Consider the following 25827-nt stretch of genomic DNA (forward strand, 5'->3'; position numbering starts at 1 on the left):
TATATTATGTGTTCAGCTGTGATGATATGATATTTTTAGTAATAAAATGATAATAACAGTAAATTTTATTTACTCATGGATGTCTCCTATCACATTCAAGAAATGTTGAAATTAACAAAATACATATGAACAATAAACATGATCGTTTAGTATGTGCCAAGGGAGTTTAGTATACCTCCAATATGTGTTACCGAATGAGAATAGTCAAACTTTGCAGTCAATGGGTCAGTTTGTACTGACGTAATAACGAAAGATGACAGAAATTTACATCGGCACAATTATTGATATTGCTATTAAATTAATCATCATTAATACACAAATAGCTAACAAACCGTATTTGGGTTTCAGTTGATACCAGAGGGTCTGGACAGCAGAATTCGATCAAATTCGGCTGTCTGGCACGGCACTGCGCATCGCAGACAGTGTCCAAGTCCTCGACAATGCATTTGCAAGCTCCCACAACTTTATCTACACCTAAAATGAAAATCGAATGTCACAACCAATTTGTGAGTTAGTAATTATAAATATTTCTCGGCCGCTACCTTATGAAGCCCGTTAAATCACATTAGTCGAAGAGGAGCTCACATTACATTGAAAAATTCAGGAAATTCATACCAGACATAACCCTACTGCTATTACCTAGTAAAATTAGTTGACCTATTGACAAAGTCAGCAATACGTGATGTCATACCTTGGTAGTCTGATGGTGTTTGACACACATCATTCCTGCAATGTTCCTCCCATTGCGCGTCCGTGTAACAGGAGCCTTCCTGCGTTCTAGACGTACCAGCCGGACACAACGGGTAAATGTATCTGAAATGTAAATCCATAATTCTTGTGCCTGTTCCACGAATAAACGGTTGTCGCCATTCTGTTTAGTACAGTTTAACCGATTTAACGGTGTTCTAACTGTACGTACTGCAAGTGCAGAACAGTGGTTGGCCACTTTTTTCTAGTTACGGACCCCTTTCTTAAAATTTGATGCTTACAGATCCTATATTGATAAAACTGATCCTGAACAAAATTTTCGAAAGATATGTATATAGAGAATTATAAGTACTAGCGATCAATAAATATGACTGTAACGGTACTATAACATTTCCCAAAAAAATGCTGGCCTCGGACCCCATATTATTGTTTGCATATCATAATAAAGAATTTTTGTGCATAAATTGATTGTGCTAAACGTTAAGGTTATAAAACACTGCCCCCAAACCGTCCACCTTCAAGCCACCTTCAAGATTTCATATTAAAAGTTACTTGAAAGATAATGGATCCTAGCATGGAATCTTATACACGGAATAAGCAGGCCGTCAAATTAATGACTAGAATATTCTCACCACTGTCTTTTGGATTGAATAGTCACTATTTTATTCATGTCCCAATCATCAAAATATTGCCCTCTTCTGCCGAGGCACAAAACCTAAACTAGTGAATAGTCGAAGAAACTAATGAATAACCCCTTTTTGCGACATCTTTTTCATCAAAAGAATCGACACATCCACTTCATTAGATTATATAACAAATTAGAATGACATCCGAAAGATTGAATAATTCTTTGAACCGATAGCAGACGATATAGATAATATTAGGATCTTGGTTGCTTTCACACCCTATTTAGCGTCCACTTGCAACGTAATAATTTTATTTATTACACGAGCTTTCGGAGCTCCGCTCCTTCTTCCGAAAGATTGTGAGACAGAAATATATACGATACCTGACACAATCCCCATTTCTCTCGAGGCTAACTTGATATCCAGACGCGCACGGACAGTTCTGATCACTGGGCTGGAATTCCCTGCCACTACCCGAACACTGACAGGAGGACTGCCCGGTCAGAGGCTGCGTAGCTTGACCACCGCAAGTTTGACACGCGATTTGCCCCTGGACATAATAACAACATTTTGTGATGCTACAATCGCAAGTGACTTGACAAAAAATCTTAATTACCGGCAAGTTGGTGAAGTAATTCACAGGGCACGGTATGCAGAATTGTGCCGCAAGGCTTTCTCCGTATTCGTTAGGGTTGTAAGTTCCGACGGGGCAAGCGATCGGTACAATAGCGCCGCTGGGACAGTAATAACCGGGCGGGCACGGGAAGGAATTGGTAGCATTCATAGTGGCGTTCTCAGGCTCTGGGTTATCTGTTGTGGCTGCTTCCTTGCATATCACCCCGGCTCGACACGTAGTACAGGTCTGAATAAATAATTTTCGAGATTACAGCTAATCAATCGAAGAAAATATACAGTCGAAAGATACTATTGATGCAATGGCGGTTACAAACAACTGGTTATTTATATTCGATTAAACTTTGATGTGAAACGCTCCAAATCAGATTTCATTATTCGCTGATATTTCAAGCTGAGAAGATGACAGGATAATTATAATCTAAGCGAAAAGCAAGTAATGTTATCAGTTAATTCGCTAGCATACTGATAATCATTTAATATATTATATTACATTGCACACATAAGAACAATACACACATCAAATTTGGTTTCACTTTGCTAGCGCGTTGCATAAGACACACATTTCTGCAGAATAGTGACCAATCTAAATTGCTTGTTTGCAAGAAGCATCATGTAAAGTGAAGCATGATTTAAACAAAAATATTGTAAACATGCAATCAGCATAACAATAGTGAGAGAAAAAATACCATTCTATCTTCCGCAGCACCATAAGATCCAGCAGCACACGCAGAACAAGTATCCACAAATGACCTCCTTTCAGAACCATCGATTTCAAAGTAACCCAACGGACATTTAGTCGGTCTCACTGCCCCAACATCACAATAACTACCGTCCGGACAGGGGGTAGGACTAGGCGATCGTTCCGGGCAGTAATATCCGGCAGGGCACTCGACCTTATCTTTAGTCTCATTACAATAAAAACCAGCCTCGCACCATTGATACGTAGCTGAACCTGCCGGGCAGAACATGCCTGAATCGCAAACTTGCCCAGTAATAGCTGAATCGGTACAGTTATAACACACGGTCGTAGAATTGGGGCAGTAATATCCGGCGGGGCATTCATAGCATTCGCCGAGTGACCCGGCACCTACGTCGCTTCTGTAAGTCCCAGGGGGACACGGGACTGGTTCCAGGACCGATGTTTCATTCGGAGTCCCGCCAGTGCCAAGCGGACAGTAGTGTCCAACTGGACATGGATACAGAGTCGGGTCAACAGTGCCTTCTTCTGAGCACCAGTATCCCGGAGTGCATGGGTCACAATCGCCAACACTAGTGGCCCTTGTGATATTAGAATAAGTACCAACTGGACATGGCGTCATCGCGGTGCTGGCGGGGCAGTAGTGTCCCGCCTCACATTCAAGGGGTATAGTAGAATTGAGGCAGGTGTAACCGGCGGGGCATGTGGTGCAGTTGTTTACAGAGCTTGCCCCAGTGTTGCTAATCACGAGATCGTCGGGGCAGGTAAGTGGGTCGATGGTTCCTTCGAGGCAGTAGTATCCGAACGGGCAGGGACCCCCCACTTCTGGGGATGTCCCGTCTGGAGTCGGGGTGGGGCTGCCGCTGATGCAGTGATACCCGGCCGCGCATGGGGCTGCGAAATAAGGACACGGATGAATTACATATGGTCGAAGTAAACAATGATGATGTTTGAGTACAACTAGTAAAAACGCTGGATATTTCTACTCAATGATAAGTAGAAGTCAGTATTCTAGGAATAGTTTTACCTAAAAAACTGAAAACTGTCTAAAAAAAATAACCACATCAGTATGCAGCGTAAGTAGGCTACACGTAGTTGAGCACTTCTGAACAGTAGAAATACATTTGGCAATCAATTTAAAACGTTTGAACATTATGAAGAGCAGATAATTTACAATGAACGATATGGTTTGAGAATAATAAGTGCACATTTCCATAACATACCTTTGACCCTTGTACTACAGCTTGTAATTCATTATATCATAACTTCCACAACGCAATCCTAAGTGCACAATACAATTACTTGATATTGTTAATTTATTCACTAAAAGCTCTTCGACTGACTCTCATCAGCAGCTTTTAGTGAATATATTATATATATTATTATATAATATATCATATGTTAATATTATCTATTCAGTCAATATATATTGAGTTATTGGTTCATGTAATTTTCTAAAGTTCTGTATCCTGAATTGTGGATTCAATCTAATAATTATGCTTACCTGTCATAACACCATTCGTGCAATAAGATCCAGTAATGCACGGGCTGCAATCGTCGGGCGCTTGCAGTCCAGTCCCGTTACCGTAAAATCCATTTTTGCAAGATATAGGATAGGGCGATCCGGCGGGGCAGTAATTTCCAGCTGGACAATCCACCGGGGTGGACGAATTGCTTGGGCAAAAGTGTCCAATTTCGCACGGTAAACACACGGTTTCTTTCACGTTGGGTTGGTACGTCCCGGCATCACATGGACTTGGATCTGCGGTGCCATTGCCGCAAGAGCTTCCGGCAGGGCACTGATACCCGGTAGGCTGCGGACTGGTTATCTTTGCGTTGTCGGGGCAATAATACCCTTCCAAACAGTCACCATTTGGAGTCGAGCGCCCCGGTTCACTGCAGTATCGTCCCGGTGGGCATGGGCTACAATCATCTTCTGACGCGGCACCAACCACTGATCGTATAGTGCCTATTGGACACTCGACTGGACTTGGCGTTCCTAAATTAATGAAAAAATACTTATCTACCAAAAGAGAAAGAGAACAGATACACAGGGCTTATAGTAGTATATATGTACCTTTACTCAGGTAGGCCTACTACTATTGCAGTACTAAATAGAATGGTAAACATTATGTCAGAGAATAGTCAAGAATGATCTATTCACTCCAATAGGCAGATATGTCATATGGACACAAACTGAGGTAGGGAATACGGAATGAATCTCTTGAAAAAGTGTGCATGAAGGAAAAAGGTAATATTATGGTATTATTCCAGAATGCAATAACCATCATGCATTTAGTCTTGAACGAGGACATTGTACAAGTGTAGGACATCTTCAATCGTACTCTTATACCTCGAAGGAAAAAGTTTTCCACAACGTCCAAGTATTTTTTTACATGTATATCAAAAATATATCTATACATAAGCACGAATCATAATATGTTGTCATACCTTGAGGGCAATAGTGTCCCACAGGGCAGGGTCCGTTTACGCCGTCATCGGCAGGGCTCGTAGAGGTAGAGTTTGCGTTGCATATATACCCAGCTGTGCACAAATAACTTGACGGATCCGTAAGTCCCGGAAGATCGCAGTATCTTAAAAGTAAAATTAACTTCAGGTTTACTTTACTACTGGAATACGTAAAAAATTGAATAGAGTTCATTATAAACAACCTAATTCACGACTGTTTCAATAGTATCATTCGTGTCAGAGATACATGAGTTGTTTACTAGTGCAAAATGTCAACTATAAATGAACACCAACAATAAATCAACCTTTTCTGATGGTACCAACATGAATATAACTCGAAAAACAATTGAATTCTGTTCAAATACACACTTACGGCAGTTTTTTTCCTCATAAAATTGCAGCATATAATATTTTTGGGACTAGTTAAGTCGTATCGTTACATACTTAGCCAAGCAACCGAAGTTGGTAACGAAAAGAATTTAGATAAAAGTCACATTTGCAGAGCACTAATGAACATGGGCATCAGTTTTCAGCGAAATTTAAACATTACTCGAAAGTAAATACCAAATTGAACCCACCTGCCCGCTGGACATCCCAAACATTCTGCAGCACTTTTCAAGCCAGTAAGATTAGAGTAGGTGCCAATCAGACAGTCGCTGGTAAAAGAAACCCTTTCCAAACAATATTTCCCTTCTGGACAAATCACAAAATCTGTCATTTGCACGTCAGGACAGTACGTTCCAGCTTCACAATCCCAGCAGGCATCTTGTCCAGGTAACGGCTGGTACGTGCCCGGGTCACATTGAATTTCGACTGGCACACCGCCAGGGCACCGATGCCCGGGCGGGCATTCATAACCCGTGATATTGTCCACGGGGTTTGGAACGTAAGCACCACCAGAACATACATACCCTGGGTCGCATGGTAATTTTTCCCCAGTGGAAGTAGAGTTTTGAGGGCAATAAAATCCAGGGTCGCACGAATCACAATCACTTTCTTGGACATTATTTTCTGAAGCCAAAGTAGTACCGGCCCGGCATGGTGTCGGAAAGGCGCTACCTTCAACACAATAAGTCCCTTGGGGGCATGAGTGTTGGGTCGCATTCATTGCCCCGCCGTCACAATAATATCCGGGTAAACACAAGCTATTACCCCCTGTGCCTTCCGTGTTTCCAAATCCAGCGCAGTAGTATTTAGGGTGGCAGGATAAGCACTCGGACTGAGTGGACCGTCCGGTTTGGTTATTATAAGTGCCCGGGGGGCAAAGTTCGCCGTTATCAATGCCTGTTTCGATGGGGCAATATGACCCTTCTGGACACAATGTGGGTGTAACCACCGCAACAGAAGGCGGGCAGTAATATCCCTCGGGACAAGACTGACACGATGCCTGTCCAGTCAAATTTTGGAAAAATCCTGCATAACAAGGTAATGGTTGTGATGACCCGGCGGGGCAGTGGTATCCCTGCCAGCATTCCCGTGTTGCGTTTGCGGGGGCTGTGTTTCCTCCAGGGCAGAAGTAGCCAGGGTCGCAATCGTTTGTGACCGAGTCGCGTCCTTCCGACGCGCAGAAGCTGCCGCCCGTGCAGTCGCTGCACAGTGACCGGGACGCCAGTCCGGGGCTTGACCCGAACGTGCCAGCCGGGCATGCTACTGGGACAGGAGTGGCTTGTTCGCAGTAAAATCCCTGAAAAGAAGTAAAAATCGATTAACCGTACTGAAATTATACGTTTACCACTAAGACTTAATTTATCGACGAAAATTATGCTTTCGACAGTATTTTCACCCATGGAAGCCTTGAAACCTCGATTTCCTGTATCACAGCATTACAAAATATGTAGTTCAAAGCTACACACATTCGTGAAATAACATATCTGTGTATCTTGATCAATGAAAAAGGCGAAAAATTACGAATTATCTCTAACGTATATTAGAACTGGCATTTTCTTCTTTCTGGTTGCATAAAAGATACATATTTAAACCTTCTGCATCCTTCATGCTGTTATGACGTGATAGTGAGTAATAATTGAACAGTCGACTCGACGAAAAGCCTAGTACTTGATTCACAAGCTATCTATGTAACCAAGGGCCTTCAAGTTATGCTCATGCTCAATTCCAGTAGGAGATGTGTCTTATAGTCATTACAACAACCAATGACTGCATTTTACAATTTCAGAACACTCACCTCAAATAATCATGACCCTGATAAACCCAACAAATAAATAAGAAGTGGGACGCTATGTTAAGGACAGAAATTTTAAGCAGGTTAGATAGTGAGTAATAATTGAACAGTCGACTCGACGAAAAGCCTAGTACTTGATTCACAAGCTATCTATGTAACCAAGGGCCTTCAAGTTATGCTCATGCTCAATTCCAGTAGGAGATGTGTCTTATAGTCATTACAACAACCAATGACTGCATTTTACAATTTCAGAACACTCACCTCAAATAATCATGACCCTGATAAACCCAACAAATAAATAAGAAGTGGGACGCTATGTTAAGGACAGAAATTTTAAGCAGGTTATTTGTGTTTGATGTCAGACAAGTTGGCTGTAGTTGGCAGTAGTAGTAAGTAAAGTTTCTCGCTACATTGAATAATGACTAAGGCTCTCTTCAACATAGAAGAACTCTTTGGTCCAGATACTTAGCCATGGCGTGTTTTCAAGTGAGAACCCGAGCTACCTTTTATTGGCCTTCTTTATACGTCATCCTACCTCATGAGGGATTACAAGATGGTGCAAAACATTCAGGCACAATTATGGCACACCGCATAATGTAGAAAATGGCAACAAAAAGTCACATACCACAGGGCAGTCTTCTTGATTGGACACGATCGAGCCATTGGGACAGTAAAACCCAGCCTGGCACGGACCGCTGGTGTCAGAAAGTTGCGGTCGTTCACAATACCTTCCCGCGGGACATAAAATTTGTTCAGTGGTTCCCTCCGGACAGTAATGTCCGATTTCACAAATTTCTCCGTCCTGAGGTGTGGTGGCACCGCCGGTACAGTAATAACCTCCTTCACATTCATAAGGTTCTGGGTCCACAGTGCCCCGGGTGCTACAGTATCGTCCCCGAGGACATGGCAGGCAGTCGCTCAGATCTCCGCGTGTTGTCAGGTTGTTGTAGGTCCCGACGGGGCAAGAATACTGTGTGTCATATGTCGTACCGTTTGGACAGTAGTGACCTATTTGAGCAAAATGCTTTGTCAATAATAATTACGGACAATGTTTCATTTGTAGAGGCTTCTAGTCTAGAACTACAGGAATTCAATATCACAATAAAATATGTTCATATAGCCGAGTTTCGACTGAGTTCCTTGTTGCTAATGCATCACTTGAAAACTATAGATATAATACTTATAAATACTCTATAGCAAGACCGAGAAATAGACTATATCATGTGAACAACTGTAACATAAACGATATTCATATACTGAAATATCAATTTTTTTAAATTTCAGATTGGAATAATACTATAAACTTTAAAATTACTGATTAGAAGTAAATTGACTACATCAGTCGAAAAAACAGAAATACACATGTCTGTCAATCCAACTAATATCGGGTTACAATTTCTAAATCGCACTCACCTATGGGACAGGGGTTTGCCGTAAAGTTGACGGTGCTGGTCAGACAATAATATCCGGCTGGGCATACAAAACACGCTGAGGCTCCATACTCGTCCATGTAGAATCCAGGATCGCAAGGCTGAGAAACGATTCCAGGGCCATTAAATTCAGAAGACAGAAAAGATAAGAAGCAGCCAATGATGCCACTCGAGCCGATGTGGGAATAGTCTTGTAGGTTGGTAATAGCCTTGCATGTTTTTTTCTGAATTGGCACTAGTTACTCAATACTATTCCACTACTCAGACTTTACTTCAGCAGTTTTTGAAGCTTAACTACACACTTTTCAAGATTTCTATTTGTTCGGAGCAAAATAGGGTTTGGTTAAGTTTTTGTGGTCGAAACAATCTACAGTCATTAAAGCCGAGGGCAAGTTTTTGCAGCTTTTGCAACTTTTTTTTACAGCTTCCGGCAGCTTCCTAAATACTCGTAAGATATGTAGAATGCTGTTTTAAGCTGTTTGAAGGAATCTTATAGTGCAACTTTTTGCAACTTTTGTCCATTTTTTCCATGCAACTTTTTGCAGCTTTCTTGATTTTTCATGATAGTATTTTCGATTTTGGTGAAATACACGGCCAAATTCGACTGAAACACCGTAAATCAGCACCAAAGTAACGCTTTTACGGGTATTTCGGGAGCCGAGCCGGAAAATTGACCTTTTTTTAGTCAACCGAGCAAAATGTGGTCAAAATGCAGCTTCTGCAACTTTTCAACTTTTTTCAAAAATAAATGCAACTTTCTACGGATTGAACGACAACAAAAACTTGCCCTAATCAAGACGATAGAATATGCCAATGGCATTTTGTCCAGTATTTTTGCGCCACAAGTCATATAGCGATTGTCATCAGTTGTGTCTTGGATTCTGTGAAAATTGATGCCGGCTGTAGCTACAGCTAATTACATGGCACCTTTCAAATCTCCAAGTATCTAAATATAGCGATTACTTTCAATTCTAATAGGCATTTTTTAGGGGGAAAAACTTACTTTTCATAATTTGAACATCTTGATTATTATAAATTCCATGCATGTGACGTCATATTTGGTGATATGATTGTTGATATATGGCGTTCTTTCCAATTCGCTACTTCTACTTCTAATTGAGTAGGAATTCACGACGTTTCTTCTGCTTCTAATTAAACAGAAACGTTGACTACTCCACCACCTCCGACTCCTTCCTAGGTGGGCTAAAGCTATATCAATTTCAGGAAAAGAAATAATTTCGACTTAACTTACTCGCGCACTGCTGCTACCCGCTTCACAATAAAATCCAGGCGGGCATATATTTCCAAGGGAGGGAAACGGCGAGCCAAACGTTATATTACAAACGCCGTCTTCAGTGACAGGCTGCGCATTCCACACTCCCGACTCGCAATAATAACCAGGGTCGCAATCTCTCGTCACGCTTGTCTTTCCGACACCTTCACAAAATTTTCCACCATCGCAAGGAGTGCATTGTTCTACCGATGACAACTCGGTGGCGGTAGAGTACGTGCCTTGGGGACACGGTTGTTGGTTAGGTCCTGTTGAAATGGATGACAATACTAAGTTAGTGCGCAAAATGACAAAGTCGCAGCATCTAAATTCCAGATAGTGATAAAACGTTTGTGTCATTTCTGCGCAATATCAATGTTTAACATCAGGCAGGGTTCTGTATGTGGCTTGACAACATTGAGGGCCGCCCGGGTAGAAGACACTTATTGTCACCACTACGCTAACTCCCTCGCCAAATCGAGTGGAGCATTTGACTATCACTGATCTCATCACCATAACAGTATGGATGATGTAGAAAGGTAAAATATGTACCTTATATGATACTGCAACAAAATTTAGCCAGTTCTGCACCACATTCAATATAATTTGGTATTTATTTGGACATGCCTATCTACGTCATTGCACTTTCTGGAAATTTTGCTTGTATATCACGTCTTTATAGGAAAGTCATTTCCACTAACGTGCATGGATTAATACCGCATGATTTGGGTGCTTTGATACCACTATTCCAGGTTTCAAGGCTCCCAGGATGGGGAAAAAGTATAAAAACTTTAATTCTCATTGATGATAAAACAATAAAATTTTTGGTGGAAAGTGGGGCACTTGCTGAAAATCGTCACTTGCTACTTGACTCGAGTCATTACAATTAAGACTAGATTATGTTTCAGCTACCGTACTGGAATCGCTGTGACTGGCCATGTGGCCAAGCAATATCCGATACTGTGACAAAATGACTGGGAGTCGATGATTATCTTGGCACCACGTATGAAAGACGGTAGAAATAGAACAGTCAAGAAATTGCCCAAATCTCTACTCTTTTATATACAAATAGAAGGGAAATCATGCTTGATAGCGCCGTGTTGAAAGACTTTGATAGAATAAGCGACTGATTAATCGAAAAGAGCGTCTTGTATTATCATCGTCACACACCAGTTCAAGGTAACAGAATACAAATTGAAGATTGGAACCTAAATTCAGGGATGCATTTCTGCAAATCGAGACAACCTACAAAACCAGTAAATCACAACGAACGAATATTTTCCTGAAAATACATACCAGTCCCGTTAGGACAAAAATATCCGGCAGCGCACGGCGTTTTCACAGAGTCGGAATCGCCCGGGATAACATCGGACGACAAACAGTAAAATCCTTCCGGGCATAGTTCGCAAGATGCCATTTGCTGCGTCGGCGCGTAGAAGCCGTCTTTGCAAACTCTGGGATCGGTAGACTGACCAGGGCAGTAAGTGCCTATCGGACATGTTACCTCCGTGGCAGACGAGCTTCCCGACGGACAATAAAAACCTGTGTGCGGAAAATAGTGCTCAAAATCACACTCGATCGCCAAATTTTGCATTAGTCAATCTGTTCACTTGAAAACAGTGAATAGTTGACTATTAATTACTAATTTTCCGGGCAGCAAACAGCACTTATTCAAAGGCATCTGCACTGTGAATATGATATTATCTGATAATCTGATTGAGTTCTTGATCGCCTTAAGTGTAGAAGCAAAGTAATTGATACACAGTGTTGGCAATGTTTACATTTCTCATACCATGTCTGTTTGGAACACCAATTTATTTGAGAAGCAAATTTTGATGAAGATTTTCCTTATAAAAATGAAGAATTTGACATCTTCAAAGCAAGCGTTCTGGCTTTGTAAACGGGCACAGTAGAAGGTATGGGTTAAAAAACAACGCTTCGGTAATACAGGTAGACAATCTACTTGATCATTAAAAAAATAATTACTATTGTTGTTGTGCAGGCTACCAATTAAAAATAGTACATTGATCTTAAGCGCTCTCTTCGCCTCGATATTGTGATACGATTGTTGATAAACAATGTTTTTTTCCAATTCTCTACTAGTTGCTAATGATTACCCCTGACGAGTGTCAGTCGAAAATATTCGGGTTCATTTCAATATGAATATATTAATCAATTGTGTATTGAATTTCCGTACCTCTAAGATGCTGCATTATTGCAATTACTTATGTCATGGTGTTGGTCTTGTTATTGAGACACTTGCCTGGCCACGAGATGATAAACTAGGTCACACACTACCTATCGTGGTTTACAAGGTTTTTTAGATCAGCCGACGAAGAGCATAATACTTCTGTGCCAACCAATCATCCAAGTGTAACTGTTTGATGCTGGTGTGATCAGACTAGTAGACCCTCAAGGTCGTGCCAGTCATTCCTATCCAATACCGAATACTGTGCATGCATATTTTCTGTACCACCATTATTGCCGTCTGTTGTTATGTATTTTGATCGGATGAAAATAAAGACTCTCTCTCTCTCTCTCAATGGAATTGTATAATCAGTACCTTCCAGACAAGCGCCGGTGACGTTAGTCAGACCTCTGTCTTCGCAGTAAAACCCTGCCGTGCAATTCAAGCATTGGCTCGCCAAGCTCAGGCCGGCGGCGTTGGAAAAAGTTGATACTGGACATGGCCGAGGAGTGCCAGTACCGCCGGGGCAGTACGATCCAGGGTCACATTCGATCTGCATTTAAAGCAAAGAGAAAAATTAAATATGCCATCGGCACGGTTGCATATATATATGTAAATTAGCATGAGATGAATTATAAAAATAGGAATCTCACCTAACTGAATAAAATTCCTATTTGCAGCAGGCATAATTTTCAAGATTGAGTTTTTTCCCAAAAATACAAAACTTCACTTGCTATCATTAAACATAATTTTAAATAAAAATAAAACTCTGAAAGTGAAAGTCCGCATGGTGCTCATGTAATCACGTTTATAGTAATAAAATGTAGATTTGGTTTAGGTGTTACAAACTTCTAGTACTTATCAAATTTGACTACCGTTGACATTGAAAGAAGTTTCATTGTGGAAGACACAAAATTACTAATGACATCATAAATGGCTATCCAAAAATGACTTTCCACTTTAGTACTAGTATTTTCTCATAAAAATATAACAATAAAAAAAGATGGTGTCATATCGCCAGCAATGCATACCATTTTGAAACAATGTTATAGACACTATACCTCTTCCGCACTGGAAGACCCGACCGGGCAGTAGAATCCAGGACTGCAAGGCCCGACGTAGGACGTAAGATTGGTCGAATCGCAAAAGTATCCCGCCGTACACTGGGTGCATTCGGTTTCGTTCATCAAACCAAACGCGGAGCTAAATTTGAGTATTAATATTAATTGCTAGCGTCGTACGGTATTTCATATTTTAGGAGTAGCTATTGCCTATAAATTACATGTGCTGTAAAAGTTTTTAAACAAAAATTACCATAGAGTTATGAAATTGTTGGAGTCAGACAAAGTTTTTGGATGGGCCTGAGTTATTTTATGAGTAAAGGCATTTGTACTTTTCGATGTCATAATAGGCAGTGCCATCTGTTCTCATGCAAAAATGTTGTATTTTATGTGGTTCCGAACCATTGCCGCCAAATATGATGGTATATTTTATTATGAATACACTCGTGAATAATGCATTCTAGTTTTTCATAGGCACCAAGTAAAATAATTCCCAACAAGGCTTCTAGGTACGGGGGTAAATTGCCAAAATTCATTCGCTTGCAACATTTTGAAAGATCCTAATCAGGGCTTGTATGAACATTGAACATACCTGAATGTTCCTATCGGGCACCCCATCGGTTCAGCAGTGCCTTCCGGACAATAAAACCCTGGAGGGCACTCGTTGGCTAGTTCTGCAGCAAGATTTGGAGTTGTCGAGTCTGAAGATGACCTTGAAAACAGCAGACAATCTCTTAATATCGATCTGCAACTGTTTAAAACCCACTAATATCTTACCTGCAATAATACCCTGCGCTGCACTTGGTGGTAGGGTAGTCCAAGCCTTCCGTGTCACAAGCAAAAGTGGCAAGACACTGTAAACAGTCGTCTTCCGATTGTAATCCAGTACCGTTAAAATATGTGCCTGAACGTGAAATTATGTGTGCATATTAGAAATAAGCCTTGCCACTGAATAAATAAAAATTACCTTTTGGACACCTAAACTCTTCCGCATATCTAGTTCCATTAGGACAGTAATGACCTTCTGGACACAAAACCGCACATGAACTGGTTACCGGGCCAAACGTGGCGTTACACACGCAACCAGCCGGGCATAATTTACACTCAGACTGGGCTTCTTCGTCCTGATAGTACCCGGAATCGCAAGGAGTAGGCAGGTCCGACCCCACTGGGCAGGCGTAGCCCGCCGGGCATGCATTTTCAGGCGGGTCCGCTTGTATATTACTGCCCGGGCAGTAATACCCAGCCGCGCAAAGCCCGGCCGTGTCCAACGCGGCAGTTGTGTTACAAAACATCCTAGCCGAACAGTTATTACATTCCGACTCGGAGCGCAGTCCAAGTGTATTGCTGTAAGTTCCGATGGGGCATGGGGTTATTGAGTCAGTCCCTTTGGTGCAGAAATTTCCTTCAGGGCATGGGTAACCAGTCGGGTCACTACCGTCAGGCTGTGGTCGAGTGGCATTCATGACGCAATAATATCCAGCGGCGCATTCACCTTCTGGGGCAGGCAATTTGCTGTTTTGGCAATACCACCCGACTGGGCATGAATATGGTGAGCTAGCCCCGGACGGGCAGTAAAATCCAGGTTGACATTCGCCACCCATCGACGGGTTTGAAGGCATGGGCACATCACTGCCCGAAACACAGTAATACCCTTCCGAGCAGTTACCATCTGTGGACGACATTCCGCTTGTGGTACAGTATTCTCCCGGTAAGCATAGTTCGCAGAAATCTTCCGATTCAGATTGTATATTAGGGTTGAAATACCCAGGTCGACAAGGGTACTTTTCCCCGATTTCAGTCCCGGCGGGGCAGTAATGACCGCTCGGACACGGCTTGTCCGAATAAGTTTCGCTTTGAGGCGGACAATAAAATCCGGCCTTACAAACTTTACACTCGGACAGGCCCTGTTCGTCAGCATAAGTTCCATTTTCGCAAGGCACTGGTGATGTTGACCCCCCGCGACAGTAGAAGCCCCTCGGGCATATCCCGCCCCAGCCGGTGTTTTGATTTGCGGAACAAGTGCAGTTTTCTCCGGACGTGGTCCCGTTGGCGGGGGCCCTAATGTTGACCCCGACAGTGCAAAAGTAACCTGTTAATCGAAATTGGGAATTAATTGCCATACGGTTTTGTAGCACACGGATGTCATCTGAAAGGGATTACTTCTACTCTTTTGTATTGGACGATGTGTTTTGCTTAACAATGTATTAGCCAGGAGCTTTTCTGACTTAACTAGACCTCATTTGTCTCAGTGTTTCATATCAGATTTTACCAAAGCCAAATTCATTACTGTGGATTTGCAGCTGCGAATCAGATTTTTCAAGCATGAACTGTATAAAGAATAGATCACGCATCTGTTTGACTAACGAAAACCTTCACCACTGAGTTTGACTTGCTCTCACCACTATAGAACACAGATTTAAAGAACTAGCTTTAATTAAAGTTAGTGACACTATAAAATGATACTAGGAAGTGAAAATAACGTGAATTCTTCCACTAGCTGTGACTGTGCTGTATTGCATCTGTCTGACTGTAAATTATTTCATGGGAGTTATAACGGAACGGAAAAAGTTTTCGGATATGCTTGCATCGGTTTTATGAATATTTGGTCATAACTACTCAGCAAAATAGCCCTAAATCCAACTTCACAAGATTGCACCTAACTCTAATGTTGAGTTAGTGACGGAGATACATCTTGCGGAAGTAGCCACCTCTAATTAATCACTAACAGCACGTGACAATGATAAATTGAATACTGCTAGAAATGGACCTATCATACCTTCGTCGCAATCTCCGTTTGGAGCGGTCAGTATGGTACCATCGCAGTATTTACCAGCTTCGCACGGTAGGCATTCGAGTGCATCCGACAGTCCCGTCACGTTGCTGTATGTACCGGCGGGGCACGGTTTCCAGTCACGTCCTACCGATATGAAAAGAACAGTAGTAATCAATTAATCGCAATTGCCATTAAAAATTCCATACAATATAATGACGCATCTAACTACATCGCGATTAATTGCTTGATATTTGATATGCATGGAAATTCACGACTAAAAATGTATATCTCCGTCGTGTGCACAACTGCCATTTTCATTATTTGCAGGTTATGTTTTCTGTTTTATCCACAGATATATATGCATTTTGCTAATGAGCATTGGAATTCAAATTCATCAAAGTTAATAACACAAAACCTATGTCACCAGACGGGATTCTTGCACTTGTCTATCCTTGGTTATCTGCAATGATCAATCACTACATTGTAATACAGAAAAATACTTTGATACCGTTTATTTATTATTTACGATTCTCCACTACTGTTTTACGCTGCCCATTGCTATGTTACGTTATATTTTTGTTGCGAGGATAGGTATGTAATGATGGTGATTCTAAACCCGACATTGTTGCATCAGAAATCGCAATTTGGTTTTGAATTGAATTTTATTTACTTTATTTATCACTGCATTTATTACTATTTACTTTATCGCACCTGTAACTCTTGATAAAAGGCAAGCAGTATTACTTTTAAAAGCTTTATTTACTGTTATCGTGCGTTCGCCCTTATCTGTTTAAATATTCTACGGTTGCGACATTCTGTCTTCATTGCGTAACCCTTTAATAACTCTCACACATTCCGCCTGACAGACAATTATTAGCAGAAAGCCGAAGTGTCACAAATCAGACGTTTGGAATCGACTACCCAAACTTCATAGGAAACTTAAGTGAATGACTATAACAGAGCTGTATGCAAAGTAAATCTACCAAAAACGATCCTTGGTTTGTGGAATAAGCAGTGCACGAATAGATGGTAGCAAAATTCCTATCAAGGGATCGTCATAAAGTAAGGACCAGTAAAATGTACCACTTCAAGCTTCAGGCTTCACATACCTTACCTGAAAGTGGCAACAAACCACCCAGTGTCGTACATATGTGACTGGGAGTATGACATGGAAGACTAGACAAATTTCCAAATCCAAATAGGATTTTCATAGAATTATAGCCACACTGTTTTTTCCAAATTATATTACTGATTTCGCAAAAAAATGGGAATTTAATGGAAGCAAAATTAGAATGAAATACGACCAAAGTCCAGTTAATATAAAATCAGAGTTTATTCAAATAAGCACAAGAATGGTAAATCTCTGTACCGAAAGCTTGCATCGTTCTACACTATACAGTTATCATTGGGCAGTTTCAGGGAAACCGCAAATTAGATTAAAATTGGATTAGTGGTATTTTTCTCCAACTAGTTCAAGTGTAAGTGAATATTTGCTGTTCCCAAAACAATGCAACATAAAATGCGAATTTTTCAGTTCACCAAGTGGAAACAAAAAATTCAACATCATAATGCAACTTAAACACATAAATAGATTCGCCATCTACCCACCTGTGCCGTTGGGGCAGTAATACCCTTCCGGGCAATCGAGTATGTTTGTGAAATCATCGGGAGGTGAAGGCATACAATAAAAGCGCTCCGGACACAGTTCGCAAGACGACTGACCTAACAAACAAAAAGAGATGGTCACGATTTCACAGCGGGTCGTAAACGCAATCCACTGACCTTCCGTGTTGGTGTACGTTCCATCGGCGCATTCTCTGTATATTTCGCTACCGTTCGGGCAGCGAACACCGTACGGGCATACATTATCGTAACTGCTGCTCTGTCCTTCGAGGCAGTAATATCCTCCAAGACATGGCTCATCGACACTGGTTTGACCGAAATCAGGGCAGTAAAATCCGGCTAGTCATGAAAATATTGATTAAGTGGTGGAAATAAATTTCGCTATCAGAGTACTAAAAGGGCTTTGCCCATCTGCATTAGTTACTCAAGTGGTTATTAAATTGCACTTCTACCTACAAGTTTTGAGATTTTAGGTAAATCCCGATCATAAATACTCCTTTACTTGGGCCTAATTGGAAATCTACATGTAATTGAGTAGAAATTTACAATATTAGAAAGTAGAAAGTAGTTTTGGGATAAAAGTAGTTTAAAATACCTTTGTATTGCAATAACTCAGACAATAAACTCAGACTTGGGCATTGTGCGGCCCGTGACGTGATTCTGAGCAGGCTGTGATAAGTTCCACGGAAATTGTACCACAAAATCTATTTATTAATGTTAATGTGTGGACGAAAACTATAGTCTATATAAACTGAACCGAAAATGCCTTTACTTTGAATTCTAGTTCATTTATGCACCATGATTACGTAACCTACGTACGTCGTATGAGTAATCCAGATTCAAAATATAGTCTACCCGCCCAATATATTCAAAATTTTTATCTCAATTCAAAAATGCAAGAAGTAGGACACATCCAATATTCATCGAAATAAACATCAGTTAAAATTAACGTAGTAGTTTGCGACATATTTTACTGCATGGTGTCGCATTAGAGCGTTCATGGTCTACTTTTAGCATAGGTCAGAATAGTAGGGGAGAGTGGGTAGGTATGGGCCACTGTTGAGGTGTGGGCCACTACCATATCTGGTGACTGTGACATCACATTTGCTTGACAAGCTGTGTGATTGTTAGAAAAAGGCTTCAGACTCACCCATGTTACTCACAGCCATGAGGCCAGCGGAGTTTTAGACTTAGCTAGAGATATATAATTTTTGCGGTCTAAAGTAAATTTATTTGAAAATAGGGAATTTGGGTTTGAGTCCACATATGTGCATATTTGGATTAGACTTATTTATGGTGTGAAAGCTATAGAAATATGCTATCTATAGAGTATAGTTTTAATGCTTTGTCAATCTCTCGGATCTTGAAATTATGGTAAGAATCCCCAAGATGGAGTGTTTGAGGTATGGGCCTTTTAGAAGATTGGGGTATGGGCCGGCCCATACCTCAATAGGTTGTGGTATGGGCCAGCATAACATATACCTGAAATCAATATTTGATGGATCCTATTAAATATATTTATCTCTAGAATACAGAAGGTGTTGGTCTTATCCCTCCCATATACAATCACTTGAAAGTAAATCATGAGACCCATAAAAAGGCAAGTTTTCAAAATCAGATCTAAGCTTGGCAATATGAAACGTTAAAGCGTGGGAGGTATCAAAAAGAGAAGCATGCCGTCAGTACAAAATTGGTAGAGCTACATTAAGCAGGTATATGGAAAAACAGGGGATGAGTCTCACATATAAAAAAAGATTTCAAAATCGTTTTCCAGTACTGTCTTTAATGAAGAAGAAAAAAGTTTGTTAGCACAGTATGTCATCATATGCTCAAATATGTATCATGGTTTGACACTACCACTTAAATAAGAGATAGAGCTGTGACATTTGGATTTGATGGGTTAGTTGAGGCGAAAGAAGCATGATTTAGTACTGATTTTCATGTTACATATTTATAGATATCTTGTTTCGTTATGCTTTATGGCTTACGATCAATACGGGAATTGAAATATATGGATTGTCCACTTCCAGCACAGCTTTATATCAGTATATACAAACTGTTGGTAACTGTGACAAGAGTTGAGGTTTGCGGGATATGAATGGTATTTATTGATTCAATACAGACAGTGGCCCATACCTCACCACCCCCCGCCCAATACCTCGTAGCCTATTTTTCATTTACAAAAATGATGTATTGTTACAAAATTTGATGTCACTTCCAAATACATGGGTATTTTAGCTTAATTCTACCAGGAATAGTTAGCCATATAACTAATGATCGTACATACCGAAATTTAGCAATATTAGACCAAGTTTGGCCAAGTTATAGCTTTGTAAGATTTGGTGGCCCACTCTCCCCTACAATTGTTTTAAGTAGCCTACATCTCGTTTCGGACAATTTGTTAAAGCTACAGATACTTTTGAAACAACTTTGTTCAATTCAGACAGTGCAAGAATTGGCAACATCACAGAGCCATAGCAAACGGCAAAGTAGCCTTTCTTCTGAAGGATACCAAATGATCACAATCAATTTAGTGCTCTTTAGCAGCTGACTTCGTGAGCTAAGCCTTCAAAAAACTTCAATCAAATCACGCAAAACAATCCAACATATAAAAGGTAGCATTAAATGAAGTCTCCAAGATTACAATTGATTTGTAGCCAATACGTTTTCGTCATTAAATTTAGTGTTCGTTAATTTTTGAAGGTTCACCGGTTCGCGAGATAAAAGAAGGTTGAGAACCACTGACTCAAACAACCTCTGATTGCAACGGCTTGGTTACCTGGGCAGTCTGTGCAATTCGTTTCCGAGGCCAGGCCAGTCCTGTTGCTCCAAGTGCCCGGCGGACACTCTTGCGGCCGCATTCCGGCCTCGCAGAAGAAACCCGCTTCGCATTCTACTTCTGTTTCACTCGTAGATCCAAGCGGACAGTAATAACCTAAAGAGATAAAAAAAAGGGGGCATAGTTGAACACTGATGCAATTATAAATATTTATATTCAGCCTTGATTTCGCTTGAGTAAAAATTTGTCAGAAAAAGTAAACACAGGCAAAGTCTTGAAAATTTGGAAAATTCAGAGAGGCATTGAGAAACAAATGTCTGTGACGCCAAGTCGCAATCCACTTATTTAAATTACCAATTATCATAAATTATCATTATTATGCTTCAACTTGAAGTTGGTGTGGTCTAAAAATTACTACCTCTGCTGAAATTAGCAGATATCTAAGGCGTTACTTGCACTTCTACTTGGCAGTATGAATGACTTCTTTGACCACTTCTTATTATAGTAAGCCATGTATGTGGTTCTCGTGGCTACTCTTCCATAACAACATTAGTGCCGTGTATGAATCCAAGAAGCAACAAGGTAAACCAAACAAACTACTGTAACAATTATGAGATAATTTAGGATACAACTCGGACAGCTTAAAAATACAAGTAATTGATTTCATACAGGTCTGTTACCAAGTCACGAGGTTCCAAGTAACAATCCAATTTTATTTTCATAGTTTTGACTCAAGTCAAGGCGAGTAATTTTCAATTTACCACCGACACAAGTTCGAATTCAAGTCAGGGACCCGAGTCGTGGCGTCGAGTCAACGCACAAATCGACTCAAGCCATTATGAAGAAAATGAACCGAGTCAATGGGAAATTGCGGTTCGCGTCGTTACAGCCATGATTTCATGCTAACGGTACCTTCTTTGCAAACAAATCCGTCCGACGTCATGTTTTCGAAAGGACAGTAGTTTCCTAGGGTGCACTGCAAGCAGGCAGAAGAATTGGTCGAGCCAGGCATTGGATTGTAGGTACCGGTCACGCACGGAGTTGGAGACGTGGTCCTACTCTCGCAATAGAAACCTATAAAACAGAGAATTATCGTAGGACTGCAGAGATGTGCTCAAAACGATCACTCGAGCCTTCACGCATATGGATGCATAGTAACGAGTATCTGGTTTCTACTCAAGTTGAGTACCATTAATCTAGTATCTCACATTAAAATGTCATAAAAGAACGAATAGTGTGGAATCAAATATGCGCCTTTCATGCAACCACAGAGACGGCAATGCCAGTTTTACATGACCTTAAGTATTAATTTAGAATAGTTTCGACCATACCTATGTCGGTGCACTTCTTGACATTGCTGTTGATTGGTAACTAGTTCACGGAAATATGATCCCCGCTAACATGCGTAGCTTTGCAATGCGTGTTTCGCATGCTGCGATATGGCCCATCAAAATTTCAAGGCTTCCTCAGTGGAAAATAGTATCGGAACTCAATTCTCGTTGATACATTAAATACTCGAATCATTTTACCCAGCCTGAGCAACAAGGAATCATCTGCTTGGTCATGCACAGATTTTACTACGCCGAACTTTATTTTATGAGAGATGATCTAATCTTTCGTATCTTAATCAAAAGCTTGCCCGAGAAAAAATACATCAATACAGAGTAAATGGAAGTGTGATTAATTTAATACCTGGAATAATATCCCGGTTATAAAATTAATTACTGTCAGGTCGCATTTATGTGAGTGAATATTCAGCCAGATCATGCGGTAATTAGAGATACATCTTGTTATCGCATTGGCCTTATTAATATACTATGACGTATCTGTATATCTCTATGGTAATAGTTATAGGCATTGAATAAAACATCATTTTTCTAATAAGAGAGTTGAAATTTGTGTTGCTGATTTTGCGGGCAAGCAACTCATAAATTAGGGGCAACCCCTCAAAATTACAGAATGTCAATCGTTTTTTAATCTTATGAAGTGGTCATTAGCTATGAAGCTTGCGGTCACCCCAAATCAACACTTCTAGAGCCACTGCCTTAGCCAAAACTTCAGAACATATACAGAGAACACAGAAATTTGCAGAAATTATGTCTAATCCTGGAATTTGGATGCAACCACAGCTACTCTTTCTAAACACACCTCGTTCTCAAAGAGATTCCAACAGTTTTAAATTAAGATACAATTCAATTTATAAAATTAAACATTCAATTTCAAGCTTCAGAGTGCAGAAACTTTCAAAACTCACCCGGAATGCAGGGACCCCGTTCATCACCGAATGCGGCTGGGGCCGAAGACGACGCCCCAGACTTGCAATAGTACCCCGGTTCACAATCACCTCTTGGCTCAGGCAATCCAGGAGTGTCACAGTACCTGTTTTGAGACAGTCAATGATGAGAACATGCTTCGAACTCGTACCCGTGTATACTAACATTCCACCGATGCACGGAAAGCACGCATCTTGGTTAGTTCCCCCCGTCACGTTTCGGAATGTGCCAGCCGGACATGGGAATTCGTTATCAAATTTTGTTCCGTTTGGACAGAAATGTCCCATCGGACACGCCGAGGATTCGTTGTAGACGACCACGGGAGCCATGAAGTTATTGCAGTAGTATCCCTCTGGGCACTGGAATGAGATATTAGGTTAGCTTCCGCTAAATTGTGGTTGCTTATGCTATCAAAAGAATTTCTACTAGTTTCTATGATGCCGTTGATCATCATTTTTCTACGTTTGTATTTTTCATAATTAATTTCAAGTTTGGAGTGCAACCACTTCTGTAGTAAGTTTCTCATGGACTGGGTGGCTAAGCTTTAATCGGACTTATCTGCATATCATATTTCAATCGATTGCATTTTTGTGATATGTGCTATAGATTTGTACAGTTAAGAAATAAAGATTCTCTCTGTCTTCTGATGATAATACGTATGAGTAAAATTGGTACTTGCAAAAATTTAGAAATTTGGAGCACACCAAATTCAGATAAAGGTCTTAGAATGTCAAGATGGTCAAAAATGCATGATCTTGTTGCACCGAAATAATATTGAAAGGCACACTCTAGTTTTGTACCGAATACTATCGCCCAGAACGAACCTCTTTGCAAGTTGCCTGTGCCTCTTCGTCTTGATAATACCCGGAATCGCACCGAACGGCTTCAACAGACCCGGCATGACAATAGTGGCCTCTCGGACATTTGTAGGACGGAGGCGTGGCAGTGGTGATATCTTTCGTCGTACCGTCACAGTAAAATCCAGGATCGCAGAGATCTAAAAGTCAGGCCGTGTTGCATAGAAATGCTTTGAAACAGCTTAAGGAGACTTGATATTGCATGTTTATTTGATTTACAACTAATGAAGTACTAACGATACTCTGGTCAGATAATAAATTTCATTGGGCGTTGAAGTTACACATTTCTTCACCTATATAGGTGATCAAAGTAGCCACTAATGCGATGTGTGTGCCAATAGGAATGGTGTAACCAAATTAAACCAAGTCACAGCAGATTTTACAGGTTACAAAATACAGCACAATTCGTAAGATATTCAATATTGTAACACAAGAAAGAAAATAGGGTAAACTAAACTACCTTTGGGGGTATTGGCACCATTTTCCGAACAATAATACCCGGGGTCGCATGCTACGCAGTCATCTTCTGATACACCTCCTGTTTCATTGCGATATGTACCAGCAGGGCATGGTTGAGGTGAAGAAGTTCCTCTCACGCAGAAATGTCCCTCAGGACAAATTCCACCTAAAAATGAGTCAATATTTGTATGAGAATCAGAAGCAGAATAATGCTTATTCGGTATGGCAATGTGTGTGCAATACAAAGAAACAACTAAAGTGAATAATGATATGGAACCTGGTTGTGGCAAGGGGATCAAAATAACATCTAGTCAACCAATAACCAGACACAAAATCTTTGTATCAAAACATATTGTAAGGAGTTCATTGTACATCAACAAAAACGATGTCAATAGTTGAGGGGGAAAGAAGGGCAAAAATCGAGAGTAAGCAAACAGAAAGCGTAATAGCATACAGATTTGTGAAATACCTAATTACTTATTATACAAATGTCTAATATGTATCATTAGTTGGGAAAGAAGTTGCGGTGATGCATCTTATTATACACAGGAGGCGTGTGTGCAATTTTTTTGAGAAGCAGATAAGATTTCACATGATATTACATCAGGGTTTTAATGACTCGGGTCATATTCTCAAATGCGTAAAATGATTCAGCTCGACTCGAGTCAATTTGTGTATTGACTCGACTTGTACTCAAGTCATTTTACAAGACTCAAATCAAGTCATATGACTCGAGACTAGGACGGCGAAGACCGACATTTAATTGTAACTTGAAAGAATGCTTAAGTCATCACATTATTGGTATTTCGTCTATCAGTCCTGATACTTGGATAATAGAGCCAGAGACTGTTAGGATTAGGACTGAGGAAAATTACGATAATATAAATGCGAGCCATTCTATATCACTCGAGCAGAGTTGTAGAAACACAGGTTGAACTGGATTGATCTCAAAATTGAACAGTGAACATAACGACTGGGACTCAGACTCGAGTCAAAACACTATGACTAAGGCAAACTAGGGCAATGTGCCGATATGGGTTGCTTTAGGTCTGTATTTGGCCTGGTACTACGTAGGCCTACGTAGCGCGAATATTATTGTTATTCTGTTTGTGGGTCTTTGCAATGTTAAATACCCTAGGAACACTTTTTTTGCCCCCCCCCCCCCCCCCCCTTCCTCAGAAGTCACGCCTTCTCTATCATTAGAGTTTTCACTGAAGATACAAATTGCGGTGCTAAAATAGTCAACTATTTACATAAAAATCCAGATAGAATGTGGAAGAAAGGTAAAATTCACTTCCTTTACGTTGCAGGACAATCCAGCAACACCAGCAAGTACTAGGCACAGTATGAGTGTGAATGAACCATTACCCGAATCGCTGCCGTTTGCTTTGGAAGATCCGACCTCACAGTAAAACCCAGCATCACACTCCGCAGTTACGTTATCAAGCAGCGGTGCGTCGCAATAATACCTGAACTCCAATATCAAAATACAAGAATTCAAAACAAAGCAATCGTACAGCAACACCTACCCAGCTGTGCATGGAATTTGATTGGGGCTGCCTTCGGGACAATAGTGTCCGCTTGCGCAGCCGAATTCAGTAGAGCTGACCGATCCTTCTGGGCAGAAATAACCTTCACGGCATGGCAGCGTGGGTTGGACAGTGCCATTGCTCGGACAATACATTCCACCTTGATAGTAGAGCAATACGAAATTAGTTGATTCGAAAACATATTTTAATGCAACAATTTAGCATCACTTAACACTAGAGCTTGGTACTTAGAGTTATTGAATTCTG

The 25827-nt window shown here is 40.7% G+C and overlaps 1 protein-coding gene across 1 annotated transcript in view; it reads right to left on the reverse strand.

Moving 5' to 3' along the window:
- LOC145440219 (uncharacterized) overlaps nt 1-25827 on the reverse strand; it is a 108062-nt gene that overhangs the window by 35621 nt on the left and 46614 nt on the right. The window contains exons 47-74 of the mRNA XM_080317789.1: nt 25561-25720; nt 25400-25500; nt 24033-24197; nt 23540-23712; nt 22881-23074; nt 22697-22821; nt 21355-21516; nt 20443-20598; nt 17823-18002; nt 17649-17762; nt 16044-16184; nt 14232-15356; nt 14042-14168; nt 13857-13976; nt 13265-13406; nt 12579-12756; nt 11312-11557; nt 9998-10284; nt 8729-8846; nt 7941-8323; nt 5715-6820; nt 5119-5261; nt 4172-4666; nt 2657-3561; nt 1951-2196; nt 1718-1884; nt 692-813; nt 333-474 (exon numbers count right to left, since the gene is read on the reverse strand). Coding sequence (XP_080173915.1) covers nt 333-474; nt 692-813; nt 1718-1884; nt 1951-2196; nt 2657-3561; nt 4172-4666; nt 5119-5261; nt 5715-6820; nt 7941-8323; nt 8729-8846; nt 9998-10284; nt 11312-11557; nt 12579-12756; nt 13265-13406; nt 13857-13976; nt 14042-14168; nt 14232-15356; nt 16044-16184; nt 17649-17762; nt 17823-18002; nt 20443-20598; nt 21355-21516; nt 22697-22821; nt 22881-23074; nt 23540-23712; nt 24033-24197; nt 25400-25500; nt 25561-25720 — 7723 coding nt within the window. The remainder of the gene's footprint in view (nt 1-332; nt 475-691; nt 814-1717; nt 1885-1950; nt 2197-2656; nt 3562-4171; nt 4667-5118; nt 5262-5714; nt 6821-7940; nt 8324-8728; nt 8847-9997; nt 10285-11311; nt 11558-12578; nt 12757-13264; nt 13407-13856; nt 13977-14041; nt 14169-14231; nt 15357-16043; nt 16185-17648; nt 17763-17822; nt 18003-20442; nt 20599-21354; nt 21517-22696; nt 22822-22880; nt 23075-23539; nt 23713-24032; nt 24198-25399; nt 25501-25560; nt 25721-25827) is intronic.

The sequence above is a fragment of the Botryllus schlosseri genome, chromosome 6, assembly GCF_051294905.1.
Source record: "Botryllus schlosseri isolate E-star chromosome 6, Bs_hap1, whole genome shotgun sequence".
Classification (NCBI taxonomy): Eukaryota; Metazoa; Chordata; class Ascidiacea; order Stolidobranchia; family Styelidae; genus Botryllus; species Botryllus schlosseri.